Source organism: Apostichopus japonicus, chromosome 16 (assembly GCF_037975245.1).
Source record: "Apostichopus japonicus isolate 1M-3 chromosome 16, ASM3797524v1, whole genome shotgun sequence".
Classification (NCBI taxonomy): domain Eukaryota; kingdom Metazoa; phylum Echinodermata; class Holothuroidea; order Aspidochirotida; family Stichopodidae; genus Apostichopus; species Apostichopus japonicus.
In genome coordinates, this window is record NC_092576.1 from 43,646,262 (window position 1) to 43,671,319 (window position 25,058).

Consider the following 25,058-nt stretch of genomic DNA (forward strand, 5'->3'; position numbering starts at 1 on the left):
ATGTGTTAAAAGTTTGGAGATTTAATTGATCATTTAACTGCAAGTAAGGTATTAATATTATGTTTCATCACATAGTATAACAAGGTGAACAAGACGATATATATATCATATAATATGTCGTTTGAGCTTCAGACTAATCCCAGTGAGAGAGTTATGATATTAATATGCTTGGATATCACTGACCTTTGCACCCGTTACACACAGAAGTGATTGTAACGCTACAATCAATATAACAGGATGAACTGTATATAAATGAAGTAGTGGCGAAGTGGGGGGGGGGGCACCATTTCTGTACAGGGGTGGGTGAGATGTAATGTATTTGATGTATGGGGTACACTGGAAAGGTAGCCAGTACTATTTAAGAAGTTTGGAAATAGGGAGGGTGCTTAGATGCAGTATGGTGAAGTTATATGTGCACATTTTGAGAAACAATGTTGAAGAATGTTCAACCGCTTTCCGAACAGATAGTTGTATAGCGCACGTAATATATATATATATATATATATATATATATATATATATATATATATATATATATATATATATATATATATATATATATATATATATATAAATTTATTATTGTACAGCTACCAGGACATACGACATACAACACATTACGCCTTAAATTGTACTCGCACTATACTTATATGCTCAATTCCTCGTGGCCCGGGAAAGGGGGTCCCCACCCCAGGTCCCCTCATCCCGAGTTCTTTACCTAACCCTCTTCTAGGTCCTCTATAGAGTATCTTTGAATAGTCCATAACCTCAACATTCAGTATTTTGCTTGATATGTATACTTAGGATTGATGCTATATACCAGAATTCATACACAAGTTTATATCCCGATATGAGTTACCTCGACTGAATGTTTAACTTACCGCCGGGACTAACTGGTGAAAGGCGTGTCAAACAACACTACTCCGTATATCCGGAACGCTATATAGTTTACCGTTATTAGTTTTCAGCGATGCCAGTATACATAAACAACAACCATGGCTTAATCCATCCAAGATTGTATTATTATCACCACATATAGTATCTCTTACATGGTAACTTCCATTGGGGTCTACACTAGTGAGTGCTCGCTGCGTATATAGAATGTTTATCCCCCAAAATACAACGTTGATCTAGTGTGCTGGCAACAGCGTACAATATAATACCCTATACCTCCTACCATTAAGTCAGCAGTATTTTATATCTATGATTCACCCCTATAGCCTTTGTGTGAGCAGACGGTATAGTTGTCAAAGGCTGGTAAGTCGTGTTACACAATAAAGGATCAATAGAGATGCATTCATGCATAACACAACTGAAAAATCTGTAGCGTGAGCCTATAAATCGCTTAAAACGTGGGATGCTGTATTCACCGCAAGTCTTTCCTCTTTCATACAAAAAGAAAGCAATTTTACACAGCTGCAGAAATCTATTTCAGAATTTATTGTTTTATTTTAAAATTGTTTTCAGGTGTCATATCAATTGACAATATTTCTTATTCATTAGCTCACACCTGAGTCTGGTCTCTTATCGTTAGTATCGCGTTTTGGCAAATTTGTAATAAGTTCGTTTGCTCAACCAAATGATGGAGTCATAAAGTAAAGGGCTTTCATTTCGTGTTACTGTATGCATGAGTTTGCTTGGTGATAATTACCCTTGACAATTGTTTACGCCGTGTGTATTATTTGAATTTCGAGCTTATTTTACGTTTTAGAATATTCTACTTTCTATAGCATATTTTCTACTGACTGGCGTATTGCTGTTTTCAACGAAACGCTATGATTTTCTAGCATATTTTCGTCAAGCACATTAAACTTTCTAGCATGTACGTCATCAACTTGGAGATTTTACTTTGTCGTTTATACTTTCTATAGCATATTTTACTTTATATCTTATTGAAATTCAATCATATTTTACTTTCTATTGTTTGTATTTGGGACAATCATTTATTTACACTTATCTATTCATTGAATCAGCAAAGGTCAAATGGAACATTTAAATAAAACTTTCTCACCGACACTGGTCACTTGTTTGCTGGCACTCAGGCTAGCCGGGAACTGAATATTTATGTAATTATAGATATTTCAGCCAATCAGATTGCTCGTTACGTCAGCACCAATAATAACCATCGCTTGGATGTTTGAAGACATATATATATACTGAATAACACACTGCCACTTAATTAAGTCTAGTTACGGGTTTTCCCTTCAAACGCTCTAACTTTATTTTTAATGCATAGATCACATATTGTTCTTATTTGAGATACATACGCTACATTCCATTGGGTTCGTGCCTACGTCATCTAAGATTCGTGAGCAGTTTTATTAAAATCGGAATTCGTTTCGTGGAATGGGTACGCAAAAATCAACTTCACGACGCGAGTTCACGAGTCTTGAATGAATATACGCAAAACAGTATAATCTGCAGTATGATACATTTCCGTCACTGCACTGTGTACACAGTTATAATACATATAGGCCTACAGCACATGTTTGATGCACCATGTACGGAACTTTCACTGTGAGATGTTATCGTTTATTGGTTGCACAGAAAACTTCGATCAAACATCGATAGTAGATCATACAATCATAACAAACTAGTGTGCTAAATATGTCTAAACCAATTCCAACGATACGAAAAGCTTCGGGTAATTTTGAATGGGTATATCTTCGTTGCAACGAACGGATGCAGACGTTTTATTAACCTCGAAGTGAAGGTTTCTATGGTGATGATGTAACTTTTCCGACCAATCATGAGCGACTATTTACACACAATTGCAAACCTGTATGGGAAAAGGAAATTCGCAGCCGGGAACTTGAACGGCAAGCATTTTCAAGTTATGGCGTAATCCTCTCAGAATAATCGTGTGCCACTTAAAGCTTTAAACGTGTGATTTAGACCATGGGCCGTGGCTCTAAAATCCTTCCAGAAAATGATTCTTGTTACGTCCGGAGTGGTATAATATAAAGTATGGTCTGAGTTATAGATAATATGTGCTTAATAAAGAATCAAGTTGTTCTTTTGCTCACAAGTGGCACTATAATATGTAATTCACGGATTAAATGTCACATTTTCCTACATAAAGAAAAACAGCGCCCTCACTTGAACAAAAATAATTAGTCTGTCTCCAGAAAGAAATAGTTTACCCCCAAAAATTCACATTTTAATGTGGAAACCATTATAATTGTAAAGAATATGTATGGCACAACATTTCCAAAAGTTTAGATTGGCATATGGCTATTGGAATATATATTTTTCAACAGTACTTGGTGTTTATTTGTGGGGATAGGCCAGTTTGTTCATTGTTAAATTGTTGAAATACACTATTTCTAGGCAATAAATGATCCAGTAATAACAAATGAGAGCAAGGGGTAGGCCAGCATGTATACATAACATGATTGAGGAGGGGGTCATTCTTGGTGAATAAATAAGCAGACTTTTTCATATTCATTATAAACAAACTGGAGATTCCGATAGACTTTCTTAACAAACAAAGTATGTATAAACAGCCCTGAAAAGTGACAAACTCAGATATATTCTTCTTTATATTTATTAACTGCAAATCTTTTTAACATGTTTAGAACACCAAAGTTCACAACATACTACTACATGTACAATGTTTTGTTACAAGCAGCGCTTCACCTAACTACCTTCACACACACACACACACAAAAAAACTTTAAATCTGTTTTGTAATATGCATTAACACTGTTTGTTGATCATAACATTGCACATGAAACTTTCTATTCATGTAGTTCTGAAAAGAAACTTGGCTTTAAATTGATGGTCCTGACTTGCACTGGCAACTAAAGAGTGATCTATTTCGCAGATACATTCCCTGTACAAACATGTGCATTGTTTTGATCAAACAAACAGCTCCAAACATCACATTAAGATGAACAGAATCAGACACTCACATATAAAAGTGGCATTTGTCTACCATTATATTGTGGACATTAAGATAAATGCAACGTTTGTCATTCACACATTCACATCAAGTCGGAAAGATTTAGATTTTCAGAAATTGATCGCATTATCATCAAGAACATACACTTTAGATAGTATCAGTAAGTTGTACTCTTATGAAAATCCATGGTGAATGGGTGGCACTTACTCGTCAACAACAAGTTAAACGACTGTACACACAGGACCCACCCACAAAAATCGAGCCTCGTTTTGTTTGTGTTTTTTTTTTGCGGGGGGGGGGGGGGGTGTTTGAGTGATCGCATAATCAATATTCAATAGGGTGTAGTGCACCGACTATGTCCTTCATTATTGCATATTAGATTCCATACTGAAATGGTGTTCTGGAGACTGGTGTCAGCCACGATTGAACTAACATGAAATAAAACAACAATTTGTGAGGAAATCTACATCAAATTGAATAAACAATAATTTGAGATATTACTTCATCGGACCATTTTGAATCACATAAGTCCTACACCTTCCAACTGATACTGAAAGTTACAACAGAGTACAATTTGATTTTTTCCTTCAAACTAAATGCATAGCCCCAACTCTTGACACTACTGAATTTGCTTACTTCATATATGTCCTACAGATCCCTCTATTTTCTTAAACATTATTTGGACATGTAACTAATGATGCACTATATTTAGTTCGCACATTCCTACATGTATTTACACATAAAACAATCACAGTTTTTGATTTCACATTATAAAAATGCTAGATTTTGAAATGTTACTCCAAAGTCCAATTGATGTCTGATGTCATGCTGTGTCCACATGTACCTCTTGGACAGCAATTCTAAGCTGTCTAGCTGTAAAGTACATGTCACTCGATGAAATGCCTTGACTTCTACACAAACCTTTTTGTTCATGCTGCAAATCAGATTCACTACCACTTGAAGTGTCTAACTCGTTACTTGACTTTGTATCATCTTGTAGATTAACCAGGTTTACTGCTAGATCCTGAGCTTCTACAGTTCTGGAAATTACAACTTCACTTTTCATAGCGTCGCGTTGGTCGCAAAAAATAAAGTTGTGGATAGGAGCCTTGGAGACGCTTTTTTAAGTTGTAGGATCTGTAAGTTGAGGCATCAATCCCTTGAACTTCTTTAACCGTTTTGATGAACTGGGCTGTGAGTTTTGTCATCCTGATCGCACCCTGTTGTTTAAGAATCTGTTCATCAATAACATTGTGGCAAAACTTTGCATAAGACTCTGCATATAGAATATCTGTTGTTTCTTTTGGCCACTTCCGAGTGAGAAATCTGGTTGCGTTGCGAAAACAACTCGGATGGTATCTTGCCTCGGAACTTCAACAAGGTCTCTGCCACGCATTTGCAAAAGAAGGGATTCGTTACAAGTCAGCTCAGCAGCCTTTCTGAGTTTCCCAGCATCTATTGTCTCGTAACGAGTCAGGGGCTCTCTCCGTCTCTTACAGGTCACCTTGTCCTCTATCCAGTGATCAGCGTCACAAATGATGCACGACACTGAAAGTATGTGTGGTCTGCCTGAAGAAGATGGTCCAGCTATGTTTGATCTTAGTGTTCGCTTCTTACAGACAGGTTCAACATCGTCGTTGTCATCATCAGTGGAATCATCTGTAACATTCAAACAAGAGAAAGAAACAAATTAAATACAACTTAAAAAAAAAAGTTAAAAAAATTCGTTCTGAATTCATTAACCCGCATCGTTTTACAACTTGAATTGACAAACCTAGCCCAGTTTATCTAAACTTGTTATAATTAATAACTTTTTTTCTACAATGAAAATTTGGGCATGGATTTGGGGCCCTTGTCTGATGTTATCAAATCATTGAGCAATACAAAAATTCACCCTCCGCCCATAAAAAAATAAACAAGTATTTGTAAATATAAAAAATGGGCGTGGGTTTGGGGCCCTCGTCTTATTTTTTGAAAATCAAGGAGCAATAATGAAATTTTAATCTCCAGTCCACCCATATAAATAAAAAATCAACTAAGCACAAATGGAAAATTGGGCGTGGGTTTGGGGCCCTCGTCTCATTTTATAAAATCATGGAGCAACTACTGAAGAAAGTCTAAAAGTAAAATATCACTCCCCCTGCCCCCCCCCCCTATGACAGGTACTTCTATTTGTTGAACACATGCCAAATTTAACTTAACACACACTAACTAGAGACTTTGATTGTAAATGTATCCCCGTTGTTTGTACATCTAACCCTAACCCAAATAAATTCACGATTACATCAGGTTGATGCATTTTGCACAACAAAATGACAGCAGGACGAGGCTACAATACAATAACGAACCGTCGAGAACGAATGTAAAAACGTAAATACAAGCACAACCACGTTCCACAAAATGTCAGATTGACATTTCTCATTTCAGTTGCAAATTGGGTTCATACTCATAATATTATTTAAATGTTTGCTTACCATCTTTGGGCGGATTTTAGCAAGCCTTTCTTCAGTCTTGTTGAGTTTATTCACATCTGTGAATCTCTGGTAGCACTCACGATGATAGCCAATGCACGACTCACCATGCTCATGATCTTGGAAATCAGCTAAAGATTTTGGGCTCTCTATATAGTAATTTGAAGTGAAATCTCTAGCTAATGCACCATAAATACCTGGTAACACACTCCACCTAAGAACACAATCCTTACTTAAATTTGGCAAAAGAGCTGTCAGATAAGGATGAAATATTCGTTTTTGTCCCTGCACACACATGCATACAGCATTTGAGTGAGGGAGCAGCCACGTTTGTGCAGTGTGTGTAACCATGGTGTAACCAGACCACAGATCAACAGCTGTGATTGGTCAATTAAGGTTTGACCTGGAAAAACTGACCAGTTAGATAAGCTCTTTTAAGAGCAGTGGGTAATTTCTTTTTATTAGTTTTTCTTAAATTCTGACTGTTTGTGCCAGTAGAACCAAAAAGAACAAGTCAATCTTGATTCAGTACATATTTATACTATTTCAGAAAAATTAACTTTCACCACCGACCATGTGAACAAAAATGCATCTAAATTAGCCATAGACCATGGCCTAATTAGTTGGTTTTGAGCTTGTCCAGTGGCTGCCAATAGCAACTACCTTCCCGAATACAAATATGGATGAAATATCTACCCAGGCCTTTGCATAAAGCGCTCTATAAATATTTGCTTATTATTTTTATTATTATATACGTTCCGTGAAATGTTGTAGGTATCACACCACAGTTATACTTGAGACGTTGACCGTGAGAAAATAGCACTTAAGTGACCTATACTGCATCGAATGTTTGGCATTTTCTGATTCATCACCATCCGTTCTTATGTCTAACTGTTTAAGAAGATGAACTGCTGATGGTCTAAAGATCTAGAAAAGTGAAGGTGAAGGTGATCTTGGGTGAAACAAGAAGATTCCGTGCAGACCGCTGCAGATTAGTTGGGAAGCATATTGATTAACTTTGAGCTATTTGATAGCGGAAGCCATCATATGGTGGATAGGACTTGTCAGTTGATTTTTTTTTTCATCTATGCTCCAGCGGCCTGGAGAAGTGACAAGTTTAGTGTATAAGTCCACGGGAGCAATTAATTGTGGTGAGACACCTGTAGACATGGCGGTCTATGTAAAATGGACTTAACGGACAGTTTAGTGAATCCAGCAGTAGCTGACGTACTTTCTCTATAAATAAGGTTTATGTAAACTCTGCATTAATGCATCACATATAAATCGTTCTTTTTCCAGTTTAAACACGAAATGGAGAATGCAGACAAAAGACGAGCGGTTTATAGTTAAATATATATATTGATAACTGCTAACTACGGTACAATAATGACAGTTTCTAGGCTACATGGCAAACTATTATTGTAACAATCTCTCCGAACTCCATCCCACCTTCTCGGTCCAATACAATTTACTGCTGAACGACAGCTCTAACTCAAACTCTACTGAAGCTCTTATTTAATAACTAATTAAAAGCTAAGTATCTGTCCAAATAAAGAACAATCATAACGATTGTCAAATAACTGAGTTATTTGTGAAATTGAAGCGAACGGACAACAAAATTACCAATGGCTGTGACACCATCGACAATTCCGTCAAACATTCTTTAAAAACACCAAATGTAAAAATAAACGAATGCAAGCAACAACGAAAAACATGAGAAACGCTAAAAAGTGGAACCATATCTTGCAAAATCACAAATTCATTGCTCAATTGAATGACAATTGTCATTCCAAGACAATGACAACTTATTTATCAAAAACGACTAAATTCTGACCAAATAAAATAGGAGTTAGTCAAATCTCTCTCTTTCTCTAGACTTTGATCATTCATAAACAAACTAAAGACTGACCTAGTCAGCAAACCCATTCAATTTTCGAGCCATGTGAAGATACATATCAGTACAAATATCAACCACAGGTTTAACTGACCTAGTTTGTCTTGACACAATTTCGACAGCAAACACGAAATAAATTTTGATCAAATACTGCGAAACTATTCAACCCTCGGTTTCTCATGGTCAGATACTTAGTGTTCAAATTTGGCGAATAAGGGCCAAATTTTATACACTATACACTGTGTACAATATCAAGACGTTTGCTGAACCAACAGAAGGAATCATGATCTAAAACTGACATTTTATTTTGTGTCAAGGCGGAGAAACTTTTGGTATCATTCTACTCGTAATCAGTGTTTATATACTCCGATTTAGCATTGCATTTGATCATGCTAATTTCTATGAAATTAGAAGTGCATTTAGTCAGAAGTACATTTCAGTTGCTTTGTCCGCAGTAAATTAACTCAGTATGTGACATATACGACTTTTACCCCAGGCCCTGAATCTGAAAGTTTGGTAACTTCCTTCACACAGTCTCTAAAATATCAACAAAACGTTATGGTCGTAGTTTTAAAGGAACTTACTTCGCAATTTCTGGTTTATTCGTTGACTTCTGCATGTGGAAGATATATTGCTAGTGGTATAAGTAATATGCATTTTCCTTAATGTTCAGGTCAGATTATAAATGTCCCACACATGGTATCAACTTCGATTAAAACTTAAATGCCGTAACTCTGTATGTTTTATATTAATGAAATAAGTTTAAGTAAACCAACCAACAACATTCTTAACAATGGATACACAGCCTAAGATGGTTTTTGTAAACATACTTCTATGTTCACTTACTATCTCCTTAGTGTGACTTTCTGCCTGTATTCTCAAACTCGCCAAGATTTCTATGTCTTGGCGAAGGCGTTGAAATTCCTCCTAGGCTTGCGGTCTTCTCTCCCTCTCTGCCTATTCTCTTTCTTCTTGTTCTCTCTCCCATCTTCTTTCTCTTTCCATGTCTTCTCGTTTTCATTTTTCTTCTCTTTCAAGCTCCTCTCTTTTCAGCTGTTCTTGTCTACGTCTCTCAATTTCCCCCATCTCTCGTAATGGTTCTTGTTTTTCTTGTGCTTGACGAAGCTCGAATTATTTCATTTCCAATTCCTGCCTTTTCCTTTTTTCTTGTTTCTCACCCTCAAGCTGTTCGATTTTACGTCTGTTCAATTGCCCCCCCCCCCCTCTCTCTCTCTCGGCGTAATTGCTCTGCAACTGCATTTGTGCATGATTCTCTCGTTCCTCAGCAACATGCCTCTGCCTTTCGATTTCTTCACCGTCAAATCGTTTCTGCCTCTCCATTTCCCGCTGCTCCTGTGCCAACTGAAATTCTCTATCGTCTCTTTCGAGGCGCTCTTGTCTTTCTCGGTCTTCCTTCTAAAAACTTTCTTTTCTTTCTTTGTCTTCTTTTTCTTGTCTCTCCCTTCTTTCCTTCTCTTCGGTTTGACGTATCTCCTCATTTAAGCCCTTTTGTTCCTGCAGGTGTTTTTCTGCAGCACTTCGTTCTTTTTCGAATTCCTCTCTTTCTTGTTCAGTGCCATCATCTTGTTTTGACTTTTCTCTTCAAATTGTTAATAAATTTCGAGTAGTAACTGCTCTGTAGATATGTCCGGGTTGGCTGCAATTATTGTTTCTACTCTACTCATGATCGATGGATGCCATCTGTTCATGTGACCTTTTAGTCTCGTAGCATCTCTTTCTTGTTGGGCGTTAACAAAGTTGTCGTTGGTTTAGATCTTTGGGCTGTTTGATGTTATCATGCGGTCAACCATTGCTAAGATCTGAGCTCTGTAATGTGACTTTTCGAAGGCTATGCTGGTGTTATTGTCGATGGCTAGCATTTTCCGTGAAAGTTCATCTAATGATGACAAGACTTTTATCGTCCTTCTCCTGGTCCTGGTCGTGGTTCTGTTCCTGGTCTTGGTCCTGGTCCTGGTCTTGGTCCTGGTCGTGGTCTTGGTCGTGGTCTTGGTCCTGGTCCTGGTAGTGTTCTGTCCTGGTCCTGGAACTGGTCTTGGTTCTGGTCTTGGTCCTGGTCCTGTTCCTGGTCTTGGTCCTGGTAGTGTTCTGTCCTGGTCCTGGTCTTGGTCCTGGTCCTGGTCTTGGTCCTGGTCGTGGTCCTGGTAGTGTTCTGTCCTGGTCCTGGTCCTGGTCTTGGTCCTGGTCTTGGTCCTGGTCCTGGTCCTGGTCCTGGTCTTGGTCCTGGTGCTGGTCCTGGTCCTGGTCCTGGTCCTGGTCCTGTTCCTTGTCTTGGTCCTGGTCCTGGTAGTGTTCTGTCCTGGTCCTGGTCTTGGTCCTGGTCCTGGTCTTGGTCCTGGTCCTGTTCCTGGTCTTGGTCCTGGTCCTGGTAGTGTTCTGTCCTGGTCCTGGTCTTGGTCCTGGTCCTGTTCCTGGTCTTGGTCCTGGTCCTGGTAGTGTTCTGTCCTGGTCCTGGTCCTGGTCTTGGTCCTGGTCCTGGTCCTGGTCTTGGTCCTGGTCCTGGTCCTGGTCCTATTCCTGGTCCTGGTCCTGGTCCTGGATGTTCTGTCCTGGTCTTGGTCCTGGTCCTGGTCTTGGTCCGGGTCCTGGTCGTGGTCCTGTTCCTGGTCTTGGTCCTGGTCCTGGTAGTGTTCTGTCGTTTTCTTTCTATTATCAGCAGTGTACACGTGGGTGTACATAAAAATCTATGTATTAAATAATGTCAGTAATGTACGACATCACACGAGAGCTCCAAAATTCATGCCCGTACATTTTTCCATTGAACCGGTTTTGCGTGTGCGGGGGACGAGCACAGTTGTACGTGAAATGCGATTAAACAAATTGATATGGTCATCGGAAAGGGTAGAGGGCTGTTAGCTATGGGCCCATGAGGGATAGTCCAGTGGATATGGTCCAATGATGATTATTTTCTCGGAAGGCCCAGATCCCTGTCAGTCAGGCCCACTTTTGCTCTGAAACTTTGTATACGAGAGCAGAGCACCAAATGAACAAATCATGGTCTCAATTTGAATATACAAATAACCCGACAATTAACGGAAAAAGGAACATGCAATTAATTGACTTTGTGATATTTCCTGTTCGGATGATTTTTCCTAACACCACTTTCTTGTTTCTCGAGTCCATAAATTGGTCATTTTACTGATTAAGCAATTCTTCCCCTGCTGAATGCAAGAAAGTTGCGCTTGACTGGACGTTTTACCCCGACTGTCGATGGAGACGATGGGAGAGGGGCTGGGGTCAGGATTCTTAACTCCATTAAATCCAAGACGTTTTTGTCCTCAGCAGTAAATCGTGGATCGGCCATATTCATCACGTACACAAAAGCATGCACCCCATCAGGAAATGATTTAGCCATTCTTGCAAGTTGTTTCAAGATTTGTTTATTACTTTGATGAGTGTCTTGCAAACCCGGAGTGTCCACAACACCTATCTTGCGTCCATCTACTACCTCGGTGAAACATCTCGATTCTCTAGTTACAGAACTTGCGGTGTAATCTTCTTTACACCTGACTTTTCCAAATATCGTGTTGGCTGTAGCGCTTTTACCTTGCCCCGTTTTGCCTATGATCACCAGACGTAACCCATTTCTCGCATTGGATTGGGGTGGAATATTAACGTTCAACTTATTCTCCGATAAAGAGAAATTGGCAAATTTGTCTCCAAATCACTTTTCCTGACACAAATTGCCGGATCATCTTTGTGATTACTCCAATCTTTGTCGGCCACGTAAGCATACTGACTACGATCATCAAACGCCATTTTCGAAAGCTGGAGTCAAATGACTCAACTTGAGCGATATGCATTTACTCCTATGAGTTTGTTAATCTACCAATGTTGAAGACTATAAGTAAACAGTTATGGAACGCAAAATGGGAACAATTAAACAACAACAACGTTTTTACACATATGACTTTATCGATTCAAGTGACGACGCCGTGATTTGATGTAATGATGTTATTAATTCTTATGTGAAACAACAACATAAATGTCTACGTTAACTGCACTGATAACTAACTGACAACAGAAAATGACGGCGCTATTTCACTTAATATATTAAAGACATACATCGACGAGGTACATCTATTGAATGATATAAGCGGTGAGTGATACCCATGGTGCACGTGAATAAATAACCAACATACAGTGTAATTAAGCCAACATTTATTACGTTTCCTTTTTGTCGATTAAGTCAAAATTGTAGACCATTATGCGCTCGAATCGAGTAAAATAATGCAAAACAACACTTTTCATCAACCTATTAAAGCGCATGTGTCTGTGAGTGGGCCTTCGGCAATGTGCCACTCCTCCCATCCCCTCACCCCGTCGACGGTTACAGTTTGACTGCGTCTCGTTCATGTAGTGTGAAGTTCATCCTAAAGTGCATGCGGTGCGTTGAAATTCTAACATATAATGTCATGTAAACCTAAACGATAAATAAGGTGACCAGACGTCCTCCAATGGTTCCTAAAACCCCTATATTATACCTTAGTATCCTAAAAAACGGCTGAATATGAAATAAAACTCATATTCAAGCTTACACTGGCTGTTACTCCTAACAATTCAACCCATAACCTTGATACCTATCACTAGCTCATGAGCCTGGGGTTGTCGTGTTTGTCCTTATATTAAATATATGTATTACACTGGCTCAGATAGCAGCAAAACTTACTCCTCGTTCGAAATGGAGAGTAACTTATTCCCCATATCCTAATTCTCGAAGAGTGTCTTCCATTGTACAGTTGTATATTTTATTCCAAATCCGTGTTGATTATCCAAAGATGATTCGCTGGGCTGAAAACAAACCTCATTAGCCCAAATCAGAGCTGTATATATATATATGGCTACAAAAAGTAGAAGCGCGCCATCACTTCGTTGCGTGATATTACGTTGTCACATGAATTTATACCGTTGGATAAAAATAATATATACACATAGAAATTGTTTCAATTTCTATGCATCTACAGCGTCGATGTATGTCTTTATTTCCGTTAAGTTTAATAGCGCCGTCATCTTCTGTTGTCAGACTGAAATATGATGGTAATGTATTTTTTTACTTTGTTTCTATACTATTTTACGTAGCTGTTGTAGACACTTATGTTGTAGCTGCACATACGTATAACAATATTATATCAAATCACGCCGTCGTCATTTGAATATATATAGTCACTTATGTAATACACATTGTTGTTGCTTGAATTTTCCCTTTTTTGCGTTCCATAAACAGTTATCGTCCGATGTATGACACTAGTCACTCATATATTACTCGCTATTGAGTTTAGGTCAAAGGTTAATATTAACGAACGACTAACCTTTTTCTCTACATTCAATTGCTATGCCTGGAAATCAGCTGGATTGGTAAGCGACACTACAAGAACAGTCTCGCATATAATGTCTACATATCTCCATTGTTTATATAAGTACCTTATCAAGATATCTTCTTACTAATGAGTCTTTCTGCAATGCCCTTTTTCGGGAGTATACATAGCCGGGGATAATGTGTGAGACAGAATATGTATAAAGATTGGATTTTGTTATCAGACCATTTAAAGGAACGAAGAAAAAAATCAGAAGAAAAATCTAAATCAAATTGGGATTGATTCAACGCAAATTTTACAAACAGTTTGAACTGATTGTTAATATCAGATACAACATATCGTATCAATTCACCTAGTTGGGGCAATGTTGTTTTCTAAACTGTTGCGTCATTCCCCGCTTCAGAGCACTCGTATTGTCAGTACTCGCAGTATTAATATCAGGTTTCTATCAGATCAAAGCCAGGAACTGTTTGTACTGTCAATATCAGTGCTTTGAAGCATGATATTGGAGAACGGTTTAGAGAGGTATTAGCATTAGAAAATTGTCCCAACTGGCTCTACCAAGTCCAATATATCCAGCATATTCATGATTCTTCTCAATACAGTATTGTCTTGATGTTATTGTATTCTCATGGAGTTATGCCATTACAAGCCTTTCATGAAACGGTGTACACAGATAGGCTATTGAACTGCAGCTATGTTCGTCAGAACAAATTATCACAAAGTATGCCTTGTTTATTTTCAAATGTTGAAGAATATAAGTAAACATTCATCGTCCGATATTTTGCCATTGTCTAAACAAGTTGGGATGGGAAAAAGTCTTCACGGTGATGTTTTTACTGAATGGGGTGAGGTCCCTTAAGAACCACCAATTAAGCACCTGCTAAAGAAGGGAAAGCTTGGGCAGAAATTGAGCTAGAAAAGGTCCTCGCGATTAGTTGTGAAAGACTGACACAGGACCAGGTTACTGTAAAGTCGTCGACTATTTACATAAAGCCTTATTGAACAAATAGATTTATCATAGTTAACCTTCAGACTTAACACGAAGTATGCCTTGTTTATTGGATTTATCTTCCAGTGTTGAAGAATATAAGTAAACAGCCACCGCACGATATTTTTACCATTGTCTACCACATATTTATCGCTATTGAGTTAATGTCAAAGCTCATTATTGATGATTGCAAACAAAATTGCCTGATTTCAGCTGCCTTGGAAATCAAAACTGCAAGAATTGTTTACCAGTCTCACAAGTAATTTATTCATGCTACTTAAATTGCTATCTTTATCCGGGAAGCAGGTTTAATGTCTACATATCTCCATTGTTAATATAAGTACCTTATCAAGATATCTTCTTGCTAAAGAGTCCTCGTCCAATGACATTTAATTGGAATGTAAATAGCTGGAGACAGAATTGAACTTTTTTATTCATTACACGTCTTTGTAACACAAATTCCTTGATATTTACAAAAAATATATTTATTTTTGTTAATGCAGTCGGGTATAAACGAAGTGTGACGAAGTAGTATTTTAACACATGTAAATCACATTTTTTATCGTTAGTGATCACTGTATCAGCAATATCTCTTTTATGGCTTGATCTCATAAGTTTACACTGTTAATCTGAACGACATTAGCCTCTACAGTGGCAATAAAGATAAGCAATACAATTTATTGCATAAGTTAGTATAAAAAAGTGTCCAATTATTGAAAATAACTTTACTTTGTATGTTTTACTTTAAACCACCCCAATCTTTATTCTTCAAATGAAAACAAAAAGTGATAATAGTTATACAATTCAAAAAAATTATAATTAATTCTACAAAACACTATTACATTAGCTCAAACGTAAGTTAGCTCATACTTATGACTAAAGTAAATATCCATTGTTCATTGTAAAACATGAAATGGAATCAATTTTAAGGGCGTTTGCTAAACCAACATACCGATTCATGATGTAAAATTGACGTTTTAATTTGTATTCCAGTATGCAAGTACTTGATTGATTATGATTCCCATGACAATTTCTTTTTGGTAAAATATGTGAATTTTCTAGCATATTTTAAGTACCGGCAAAACCAGTTGCAAAATATTATTTTGATAGGATTGTAGTTTAGAGAAACTAATGACTGCCCGGTTGATAATCCTATGCAATTGTGAAACCATGTAAAGTAATATTTACATAAAATTACAAATAACAACTACCGGTTCAGCTGACCTAATATGTCTTGACACAATTTTGCCAGCAATGCGCATTGAATTTTGAAAAAAAAATACAGCCGAACTTTTCAACCTCAGATACATTTCAATATGCTCAAAGTGTGTATACACTTTCATAAATATCTAGACGTAGAGACCACATTACTTTTGTGATTTAATGTGTAAGTCAATGTGGTGTTTAATGGGCGTATTCTGCCTTAATCGAAATGTCAAATTTTTCATTTTTAGTGATAGAAGTCCCAAGTTTGCACCAAAATAGTTGCTATGGTGTGTTAAAATGGTTTTCAAGAAAACGTCTAGAAATTTCACGTTTGGGTGAGTTTAACTCATAAGTTAGTACTAGAGCCTAAAAGCACTACAAAGAGCATGTGCGATTCTGTAAATGAGACTAGAACAGCCTTCTGTGCACGTCTGATCAGTTTTTCCTCCCCAATAAACTATTAGGTCATTAAGCCCTGACCGACCAAAGCTTCCGTACTTTGGTTCCTCCAACCTGCTAAGTAGGTGCCAAATGCACGAATTTCAAACTCCGTCAGAATCAGAGCCAAATGCCTGCAGTGTGTGTGTGTGTGACACGAACGACTAAGTTCGGTAAAATTTGACTTCTGTGTGTATCTAAAATACATGGTAATCATATTTCAAGTTTTTTGTAACAAAAGTTGGATTTAAATAGTATTTAAATAAGGACAAAAACTCAGTTTCAATGCATGAAATACCGATGATATTGTTAGCTTAGGCCTAGGCCTCATGTTCATAATAGCGCTACGTTAGTATCCTAGACCAAGTATAAAACCAGCTGCAGAAAAAAAAAACGTTGTATGAGGTCTTATCATAAGTGAGTGGCTGCTGAGTGCTAATACCTTGCACAGAGAATGTTTTGAGTCATATTTAGCATATAATCAACAAAGGTATGCCATTTTCTGCTCCTGCATATGTTCATCGAGGGGTTGTGAGCCTACTCACTGTCATTAATTTTCTGTTGTTTTGTAAATGTTCATGCAAGTTGATGTGCTAAATCCTCAGCATTCACAGCTATAAACGATGAATGGGTGTGGTGTCAATAAACTCGACTAGTTAGATGAGGTAATAGCACATCCCAAACAACTTTGACAGCAAAAACAGATATCCTGATGCTTCTATGGGAAATTGTCTGTAGTAACTATAGGAACCAGTGCTTGCCACCATTGGAGAATAAGATAATTTGTCGTTGTTGTTCTTTGCAGAGCAACAAATTTGAATGTTTTATCATGAAATAAGCCCCCACCCCCTATCCACCTCAATCCCATATAACTGTATTTAATACAATGTAACAACCTATGCCCAACTTTTAGCTGGACTGGATATGTTATTGATGTGAACTGTGTATCTAGATAGCATTTCAGTAAGCTTTCCTTTAGACTACTGTACATAATATTACAATGAGGCTGTGGTTTACAAATCCGATAATTCAGCTTTTGGCACAGAACTCCTTCAGCTTTCTTATTTTATTCTTAGTAAATTTAAAGTTGCATTATGGAGTGACATGTAACAAAATGTTCCAAACAGGTCAGGAATACATTCGGGTATGTCCTGTAGGTCAGTTTGGGAGGAATCAGCTGAGCTAATCATAAGTAGTTTTCATCACTTTTCAAAGCCAGAGACGCAAAAGGCCCACCCCCATTCCTGTTTGACTCTTTTCTGAGTGGTGTTGCTGCAGGTAGGGCAAGCCAGAACAAGTGGACTGTGATCAGGGATACCAATAAAACCTGCAAGAATCATAAATGCACCCAAATTGGTCCAGCTTATCAAAATTGATGACTGGAAGTGTTGTTGCAGACGTAGACCTGGTTACTACTTACGCAGTATTGCTCATATGTGCATTTACACACCGTGCACCGTTCATACTGAAATCTCTTCGACAATAATCTGTATGGTTACCTAATGAAACTGTCCCCCTGTCGATTCATGGCCTTTTCCCCGAGGAAGAACCTTTGGCTGGTATGATATCGACTCTACATGGAGCACTCTTGTCACCAGACAATACATTCCCAGGTAGACATGGCCAAGGGTGATGAATATTTTAAATGCATTTACGTAGACTTCAACACAAGTATTACGTGTACATGAACATATATCATAATAAAGGGACCCCTGTACTAATGTCAAATAATAGTACCAGAAACAGTCAAATTCGATATACGTTTGCCAACGGGAAAAGGTACATTGAACATTTATATTTCACACAGTTAGATGTATGAATAAATATTAACACTTAGTAGTTTGGTCATAAGATCATTCAGCGCAAAAAAAAAAGGTCAAGCCGTTGATGGTAGGGAGTGTTGTTCCCTTGTAAATCCTTTTGTTCTTACTTTCTTATAATTCATTACCTTTGTAATTGTATTCGCAACTTAATGTAGTGCTTAGATATTCGGGCTCAACATGATATTATGCACACAGACCTATCACGTTAGACGTACACAAAGTGTGCAGAGTAATATCTCATCCAGGGCCTTTGTTGATTTTCAAACCGAAAGTGTATTCTTCTATATAGGTTCAAAGTCTGACACGTTTGGATCGTTGCTGATTATATTGTTCTACTTCAACGGACGTATTGGTTTCTGCAAGGACCAAAATGGATACTAGAAATATGAAAATATTACTGTAAGGAGACGATTTCACCAGGAAACTAGAGGAGCGTTCGCACCAGAGGTAAGACTAACACACAAATGACAATTTAACAATATAATGTTATAATACGCTTTAGGTGTATCAGTGATATACGGGCAGGGAACCAGATCAACACATGCGGTTACCATCACTGTTGATTTAGACCTGAACAGAATCCAGCATCGTATGGTCTTAGACAAGAAAACAGACAGTTGAGGTGTAATGTCAAATTGAGTCAGAATTAAAGTAAGTGTATAGCATAAGTTAAGAAAAGATAGTTGTAAGGTGTAGTCAATGCATAAGTGTAATGTATACAAATCTAAGAGCAATATACGTAATGCAATAACATCACCATGTATGTAATTCTAAAGCCTATACATAAAAGGATGTATATATGTGTGTTGCTGTACACATATGTATATTGCAACTGTATGCGTTAATATGCATATCCATACATACATATATAAGGCCAGTATTAATGTTAGTGTATATATACATCTAAAGGAAACATATACATAATACATAATACATCAGCATTCGGGTTTTGTGTTAATGTACACATTTATTTGGCCATTATATGTGCGTTACTATGCACTAAGATATATCCACTGTATGCCTTAATACAAACATATCTAACACCGTTTACCCTATAGTTGAATATGTACACATACATAAGTTCAGCATTGTGTTATACTTAATAGCAATATGATACATATAGATTGAAGACAAGTACAAACATTGATTCTATGTCTATAAATTATGGAAAAGCAAAACTTAAGAAACTATAGAACACCATCATAAACATTTTATCCAAATGCCAAAACCCAAATCGAGGAATGAAGATTATGTTTTGCGGTATCAATTTAATACACTACGACCAGTATAAAACATTATTAAACAGCATATTACATACTTAATACTATAAAATTGGATTAAACAATAATGTTTAATAATGCCATGCATATATTTCCGTTACTACATATCAATATAAGGCCCCTAATGAGATACTACATACATATTATTACATAGCTCAGGATATAGTATAATAATAAATACTACAACATACGGAATATGCAATAATTTGGGTTACCGTATACGATTTTATAAAACCATAATACAACAGTTAACACATAGCATGCACAGATCTAACTCAGGATATCAATTAAATTATTTTTAACAGAGGTCTTATTCGATATTGTTACATCACAGGAACCCCAGGGTAGGAAAAGTAAATTTCGAAAATAATCACCATTTAAAAACTCATTCCTGTTTCAGTAAATTGTAAGTTACATCAATATTTTCATCGTTGTGTTTGAAATGAAGATTCTGTTCCCCAAAACTAATGTAACCATAAACAAATGCAATGTAAATGACGTTTGATAATTATTTATTTTGTACAGAATAAACTACATTTAGACAATACATAACACATGTTAAGCTAAACTGTAACATATATTTGTTATCATTGTAAGTTTTTGTAAGTTTATTTGTTGTTCCTGTACATTAATCCTACACATACCACCTGTTAGGCTAAACTGCAACATATACATGTTATCATCGTAAGATGTTGTTAGTTTATTTGTAGTTCCTGTACATGAACCCTATACATAACATATGTTAGGCTAAACTGCACCATATACTTGTTATCATTGTTAGATGTTGTTCGTTCATTTTTGTTCTTGTACATTAAACCTGCACATACCACCTGTTCGGCTAAACTGCAACATACACTTGTTATCATTGTAAGATGTTCATTTATTTGTTGTTCTTGTACATAAACCATATACATAAAATATGTTAAGCTTAACTGTAGCGCATACATTTTGTATCATTGAACGCTCTGTCTCTGTTTTGCAACTGTTAAAAATTTCCCTAAGTTCTAATCTATTCTCCAGTATATCTAGATTACATTTTAGATCACAATATAAATTCAAATCATTTTACATGAGATCTATAAAAAATATGTGAGTTCCTAGTAAACCGCAATCCACACTCGTCTCATTCCGTCTTTCACATCATGTTCACTCCCATATCGTATATATTAGCAATATGTCAAACTGGCATACAGTGATTCAATCTAAACAATGAAGACTCGTGTTTTTGAAGGTCAGAGGTCATCACGCAACCAGTGCGTGACATGGTTCTTTACTTGTTATCTTTATGTTTATATTCCAGGGGTATTTACATTGTAAAGCTGTATCGCTACGAGTAATCCTTATCTCGATGAGTCTCCCTATAATAAATACAATAATCATAATGGACGTTTGTAGTGCAATGAATACGGAGGCCAGTACTACACACCACGACAATCTAAAACAATATGGATTGTACAATATATGTAGTTTTAATGTACCCCTGAAGTAAACTGCGCAGTTGAGCAGAGGATCGTTTTGCATTTAATATCACAAGATATATTCAGCAGTTGAAATCAATATCACATAGTATAGTTGCCATTAACAGCACACTTGAATTAAACTATGTATAGAGGAGCACCATGGTTATTGGATACAGTTTCTAATAACTTACATATTAAATACAATAAACTTACACATCGGCAAAGAAAATCATGAATACAATATTGACTTCTTATGATATTTAATTGTAACTAGTGTATTGCTAACTGGAATTCGTGTTGTTTTTCTTTACCTTTTATAAACCTGTCTAATACACACATAACTACTTTCACTTTCTTTCAGACATTTGCATTATGGCTGTTAACGAAGCTATAGGACCAGCATTGATAGGTAAGGGATGCAACTTGTAGCATACCTTTGTTTAAATGTAATGATTTACTTTATGATTCCAATGTATGTATTAACATGGGTATGAATGAAACGAGTAATCCTATAACAAGTGTAAGGGCATGGAATATCTAACTTCAGAGCACATTAAATCAAGGGTAGTTGCTGAACTGCAAAATGACCCTTGTGTTCTTGCATATTTTCATAATATGATGCGAGAGAGAGAAAGAGAGACATACATAGCAAGAGAGAGGCATATATAGAGAGGGAAAGAAGGAGAGGCAGAAAAAAAAGGGGAAATCACTTTTGACATAAAGCCATTAAACTACCGCAATGATTTAGTATACATTTAAAGTAGAACTTTGATGTCGATCGTTTTTTTCATAAGCATATTTCCAGGTCTAAACTTTCTTTTCATTCCTACCTCCTCACAGAAAGGAAAATTAGTTTTATAAATCAGCTGAAATCAACGTACAAAGACTGGTACAGCTCCATCAAACCAGTCCCTAGCAGTAGAGATTCGAGTTTTAATATAGACGATGTAATAGTAGAGGGCGGTATTGAAAGACAAGATGATGACGTAGAGAAGAACAATTGGACACCGTTACAATCTTACCAAGAATTATGTACTGATCTTGGATTAGGTTCGAAGAGACGAATTTTGCAAGCTGAAGCAGGATATGGTAAAACAACACTAACCCTTCAATTAGCTTATGAATGGTGCAACGATCTCTCGACTTCATCCATGAAAGATGTTGAAATATTGATACTCTTAAAACTCGGACAGGTTATATCAGCTACATCTTTGTTTGAAGTTATCAAAACTACCCTTTTACCGAAAGATTTTAAGATCCAAAGCAATGAGATCAGTGACATGCTTGATACAGCAACATCTGTGGTAGTCATATTAGATGATGTTGATGAATACGTGGAAAATAACAAACATATTCCCAAAGATATTTTAAATATAATACAGAATAATCCTCGATTGGAATTAATACTTACTGCAAGATCGTTTTCAAAGGAGTTGCAGTCCCAGTCTAAACGATTACGTCTGTCTGGATTCACCAGTGAGGCGCAGGACAAATATCTAAGGAAGGCAGTGACTAAAGACGATAGAACAGCTACTAATAAAATAAAGTATATAATTCAATACAGCCCGGTCCTAAGAGACATCTGTCAAGTTCCTTTATATTTTGTTTTGTTCGCTCATCTCAGTCACTCAAGCAAGGAGTTTTCAGAATATAAATCCGTAACAAGCTTTTTCCGCTACATAGATTCATCATTACATCTCACAGGGAAGACGGATACAGATTATGGTATACCTGACCACAAAGAGCTCAACCGGATTGCATTTCAAAGCTTATCAGGTTACAATCGTAGAAACTATTGGAGAAAAGAAAACCTCTCCAGTCAGATAGGACGAAGAGTTTTAAAACACTTCTTACATACTGGAATTTTACAGGAAAAGACTGTTTTGCAATATTCTGATAACTCGTTATCTCGACAAGATGTTAAAACTTTCTCGTGTGTAAGCTTTTATCACGACCTATTCCTCGAGTGGTACGCAGCTCTTCACCTTGTAGATATGTTAGTATCACCTGATATTACAGATGATAATGACGTCATGGATATTATGGATGAATTAGATCATCTAAGTTTACAGTACGTTTATCGATTCGCTTGCGGTATGAACTCTTTGGCTGGAAACCACATCATAAAGTATTTTAGTAACTTGAACAGACGGGAAGAAATCATAATAATGTGTATTCTAGAGCAAAGAGGTTCACCAGAGACAGTTTTGGACATCATCAAGGAAATTTGCTCAAACATGGTTCAGCTAAGCACAAATAATTCTACAAGATTAAACAAGGCTACCGTCCAATTATTGGAAACAGCGGTCTCACAAAAGGTAAGAAGCATTTATATCAATTAGTGGTTCTCGCAGTGAAAACAGAAGTTTATAATGCCAGTAATGCAAATAGACAATACGTCTCAAAGTAGCAACGATGTCAGGAGCAAGCCTAATACAAGATTGTAGCAAACACATCAAAAATATTCGCATTAAATTTCAGGTATATTTCTTTCAATATAGTTAAATTTCTTCCCTATATGCAAATGATTTGAACATATAATAAAAAACTAAAATAAAGTCAAATATTGTCTTCTACATTTTGCTCTGCCTTTTTCTTTAAATCAAAGAACGAAAAAAAACCTTCCTTGATGCAATCCTCTTAGTTAGATAACGATTATATACAAGTCTAATCAAGTGGCTAGGGAACAATTCAGAAGTTACACTGTTTTGGTAGTGGGTGAGAGTTAATAACAAGATATCTCTGTGGATTATTTTCACAGATTGAGATACCAATGTTACTGCTGAGTGATTGTTTTCAGTCAGTGAATGTTTCTACGAATATGTTGATTCTGACATCTGGACTACAAGTACCGAATCTCAACACCCTCCATGGTCTCCACATCACGCAGACCGGAAGAGAGTTTACCGAAGGACAGATGACAGACATATTTATCTACGTCACAAATAGTATCAACCTAAAGACCGTTAAGTAAGCATATCGTTAGAAAATGAATATGTTGAAGTAATAAACAGGTGTTCGGTTAAAACTGTAAATATCGAAGCAGCCTCGTATTTTCAAAAAATATTTATTGACCTCTTGTTATTGAAGATATTTTAGTGAAATTCTTCGAGTATTTCAACGAATGACCTGACTCAAGTTATCAATTGATTTGTAGAATGCATAATAGATGAAATAATAAAAATATAAAAGAAACTTTATATTTTATATGTTTTTACCTTTTGATTATAAGCTTATTATTCATTCAACGATTGTTTTTGGTCTTTGTTATTTAACGACTGGTTATGCTGTTTGGTTTCAGATTTACGGACTGCTTGTTTCCAGGTGTCTATCAAAATAAGTTTCATTTACAGAAACTCTCTGAATTAAAAGTCACAGGTAAACCTAATATATGTTTCTCTTTATATTCTTCTAATTTTGAGTATCATTAATATTAGTCCATGGTTGTAACTGACTAAATTTTGAATAAATAATTGAGAAAGAAAGCATTACATAAATATATTACTGTTAACATATTCCATTTGATCGTTTTACATTTTACAGTTTTATGGTATCCTTTGCGCAGCTGGTATCGACTTAATCTACAATCTGGCGGTTGGGAGGTAGGTAATCCCTGAATCCATCTCATGTGAACTTGTATTATAATGTATAATATGATATTAACAATTTTAATTTTTTAAATGTATTATGTGTGTACTGCATAGCATAAACTGAAATGAGTACATACTTATACATTTCTCTTCCATTAAACTTCAGGAAAAGATCGGATCCGTTGCCTTAAAAGAGAAAGTATATGAGAGAAAGGTGAGAGGATTTATACAATTTTAAGACTTGACTGAAAGTTAAGGAATTACATGTTGTTATGTGCCATAACACTATAGATATATGTTGAATGTTAGGGTGCAAACAACCATATATGGATATACCGGAAACACTAGTACATATGTGACTTCGTATGACGTCAAATCGCGGTTTGTCGACTACACATTCTCTTCTTCATTGTTAAACTGACTGCTTTACAATGGAAACGACTGGAACATATTGTACATTGGAGAGGTCAACGGTCAAATATTTGAGATAAAGGGTCAAACCCTGTGACTTAAAAGTGATTGTTTGAATAATTTAAGTTATGTCGTTTTGATAATATTTGGAATGACGAGTACTATAAGGAAGTCACCACAATGTTTAAGTATGAAAATAGTAGTGTAATGCAGGAAGAGTACCATCTCATATATGATATAACATGTTGTAAAATTAT

The 25,058-nt window shown here is 36.4% G+C and overlaps 2 protein-coding genes across 2 annotated transcripts in view; one reads left to right on the plus strand and one right to left on the minus strand.

The window, feature by feature from the left end:
• LOC139983282 (ligand of Numb protein X 2-like) overlaps positions 1-1,270 on the minus strand; it is a 37,808-nt gene extending 36,538 nt beyond the window's left edge. The window contains exon 1 of the mRNA XM_071996740.1: positions 882-1,270. The gene's annotated coding sequence lies outside the window, so the exon portion shown is untranslated. The remainder of the gene's footprint in view (positions 1-881) is intronic.
• Positions 1-25,058, plus strand: part of LOC139983280 (uncharacterized) — a 254,458-nt gene that overhangs the window by 226,896 nt on the left and 2,504 nt on the right. The window contains exons 2-8 of the mRNA XM_071996738.1: positions 18,487-18,507; positions 21,162-21,209; positions 21,641-23,118; positions 23,562-23,770; positions 24,102-24,178; positions 24,344-24,402; positions 24,557-24,604. Of these exons, the coding sequence (XP_071852839.1) occupies positions 21,173-21,209; positions 21,641-23,118; positions 23,562-23,770; positions 24,102-24,178; positions 24,344-24,402; positions 24,557-24,604 (1,908 nt within the window). The 5' untranslated portion in view covers positions 18,487-18,507; positions 21,162-21,172. The remainder of the gene's footprint in view (positions 1-18,486; positions 18,508-21,161; positions 21,210-21,640; positions 23,119-23,561; positions 23,771-24,101; positions 24,179-24,343; positions 24,403-24,556; positions 24,605-25,058) is intronic.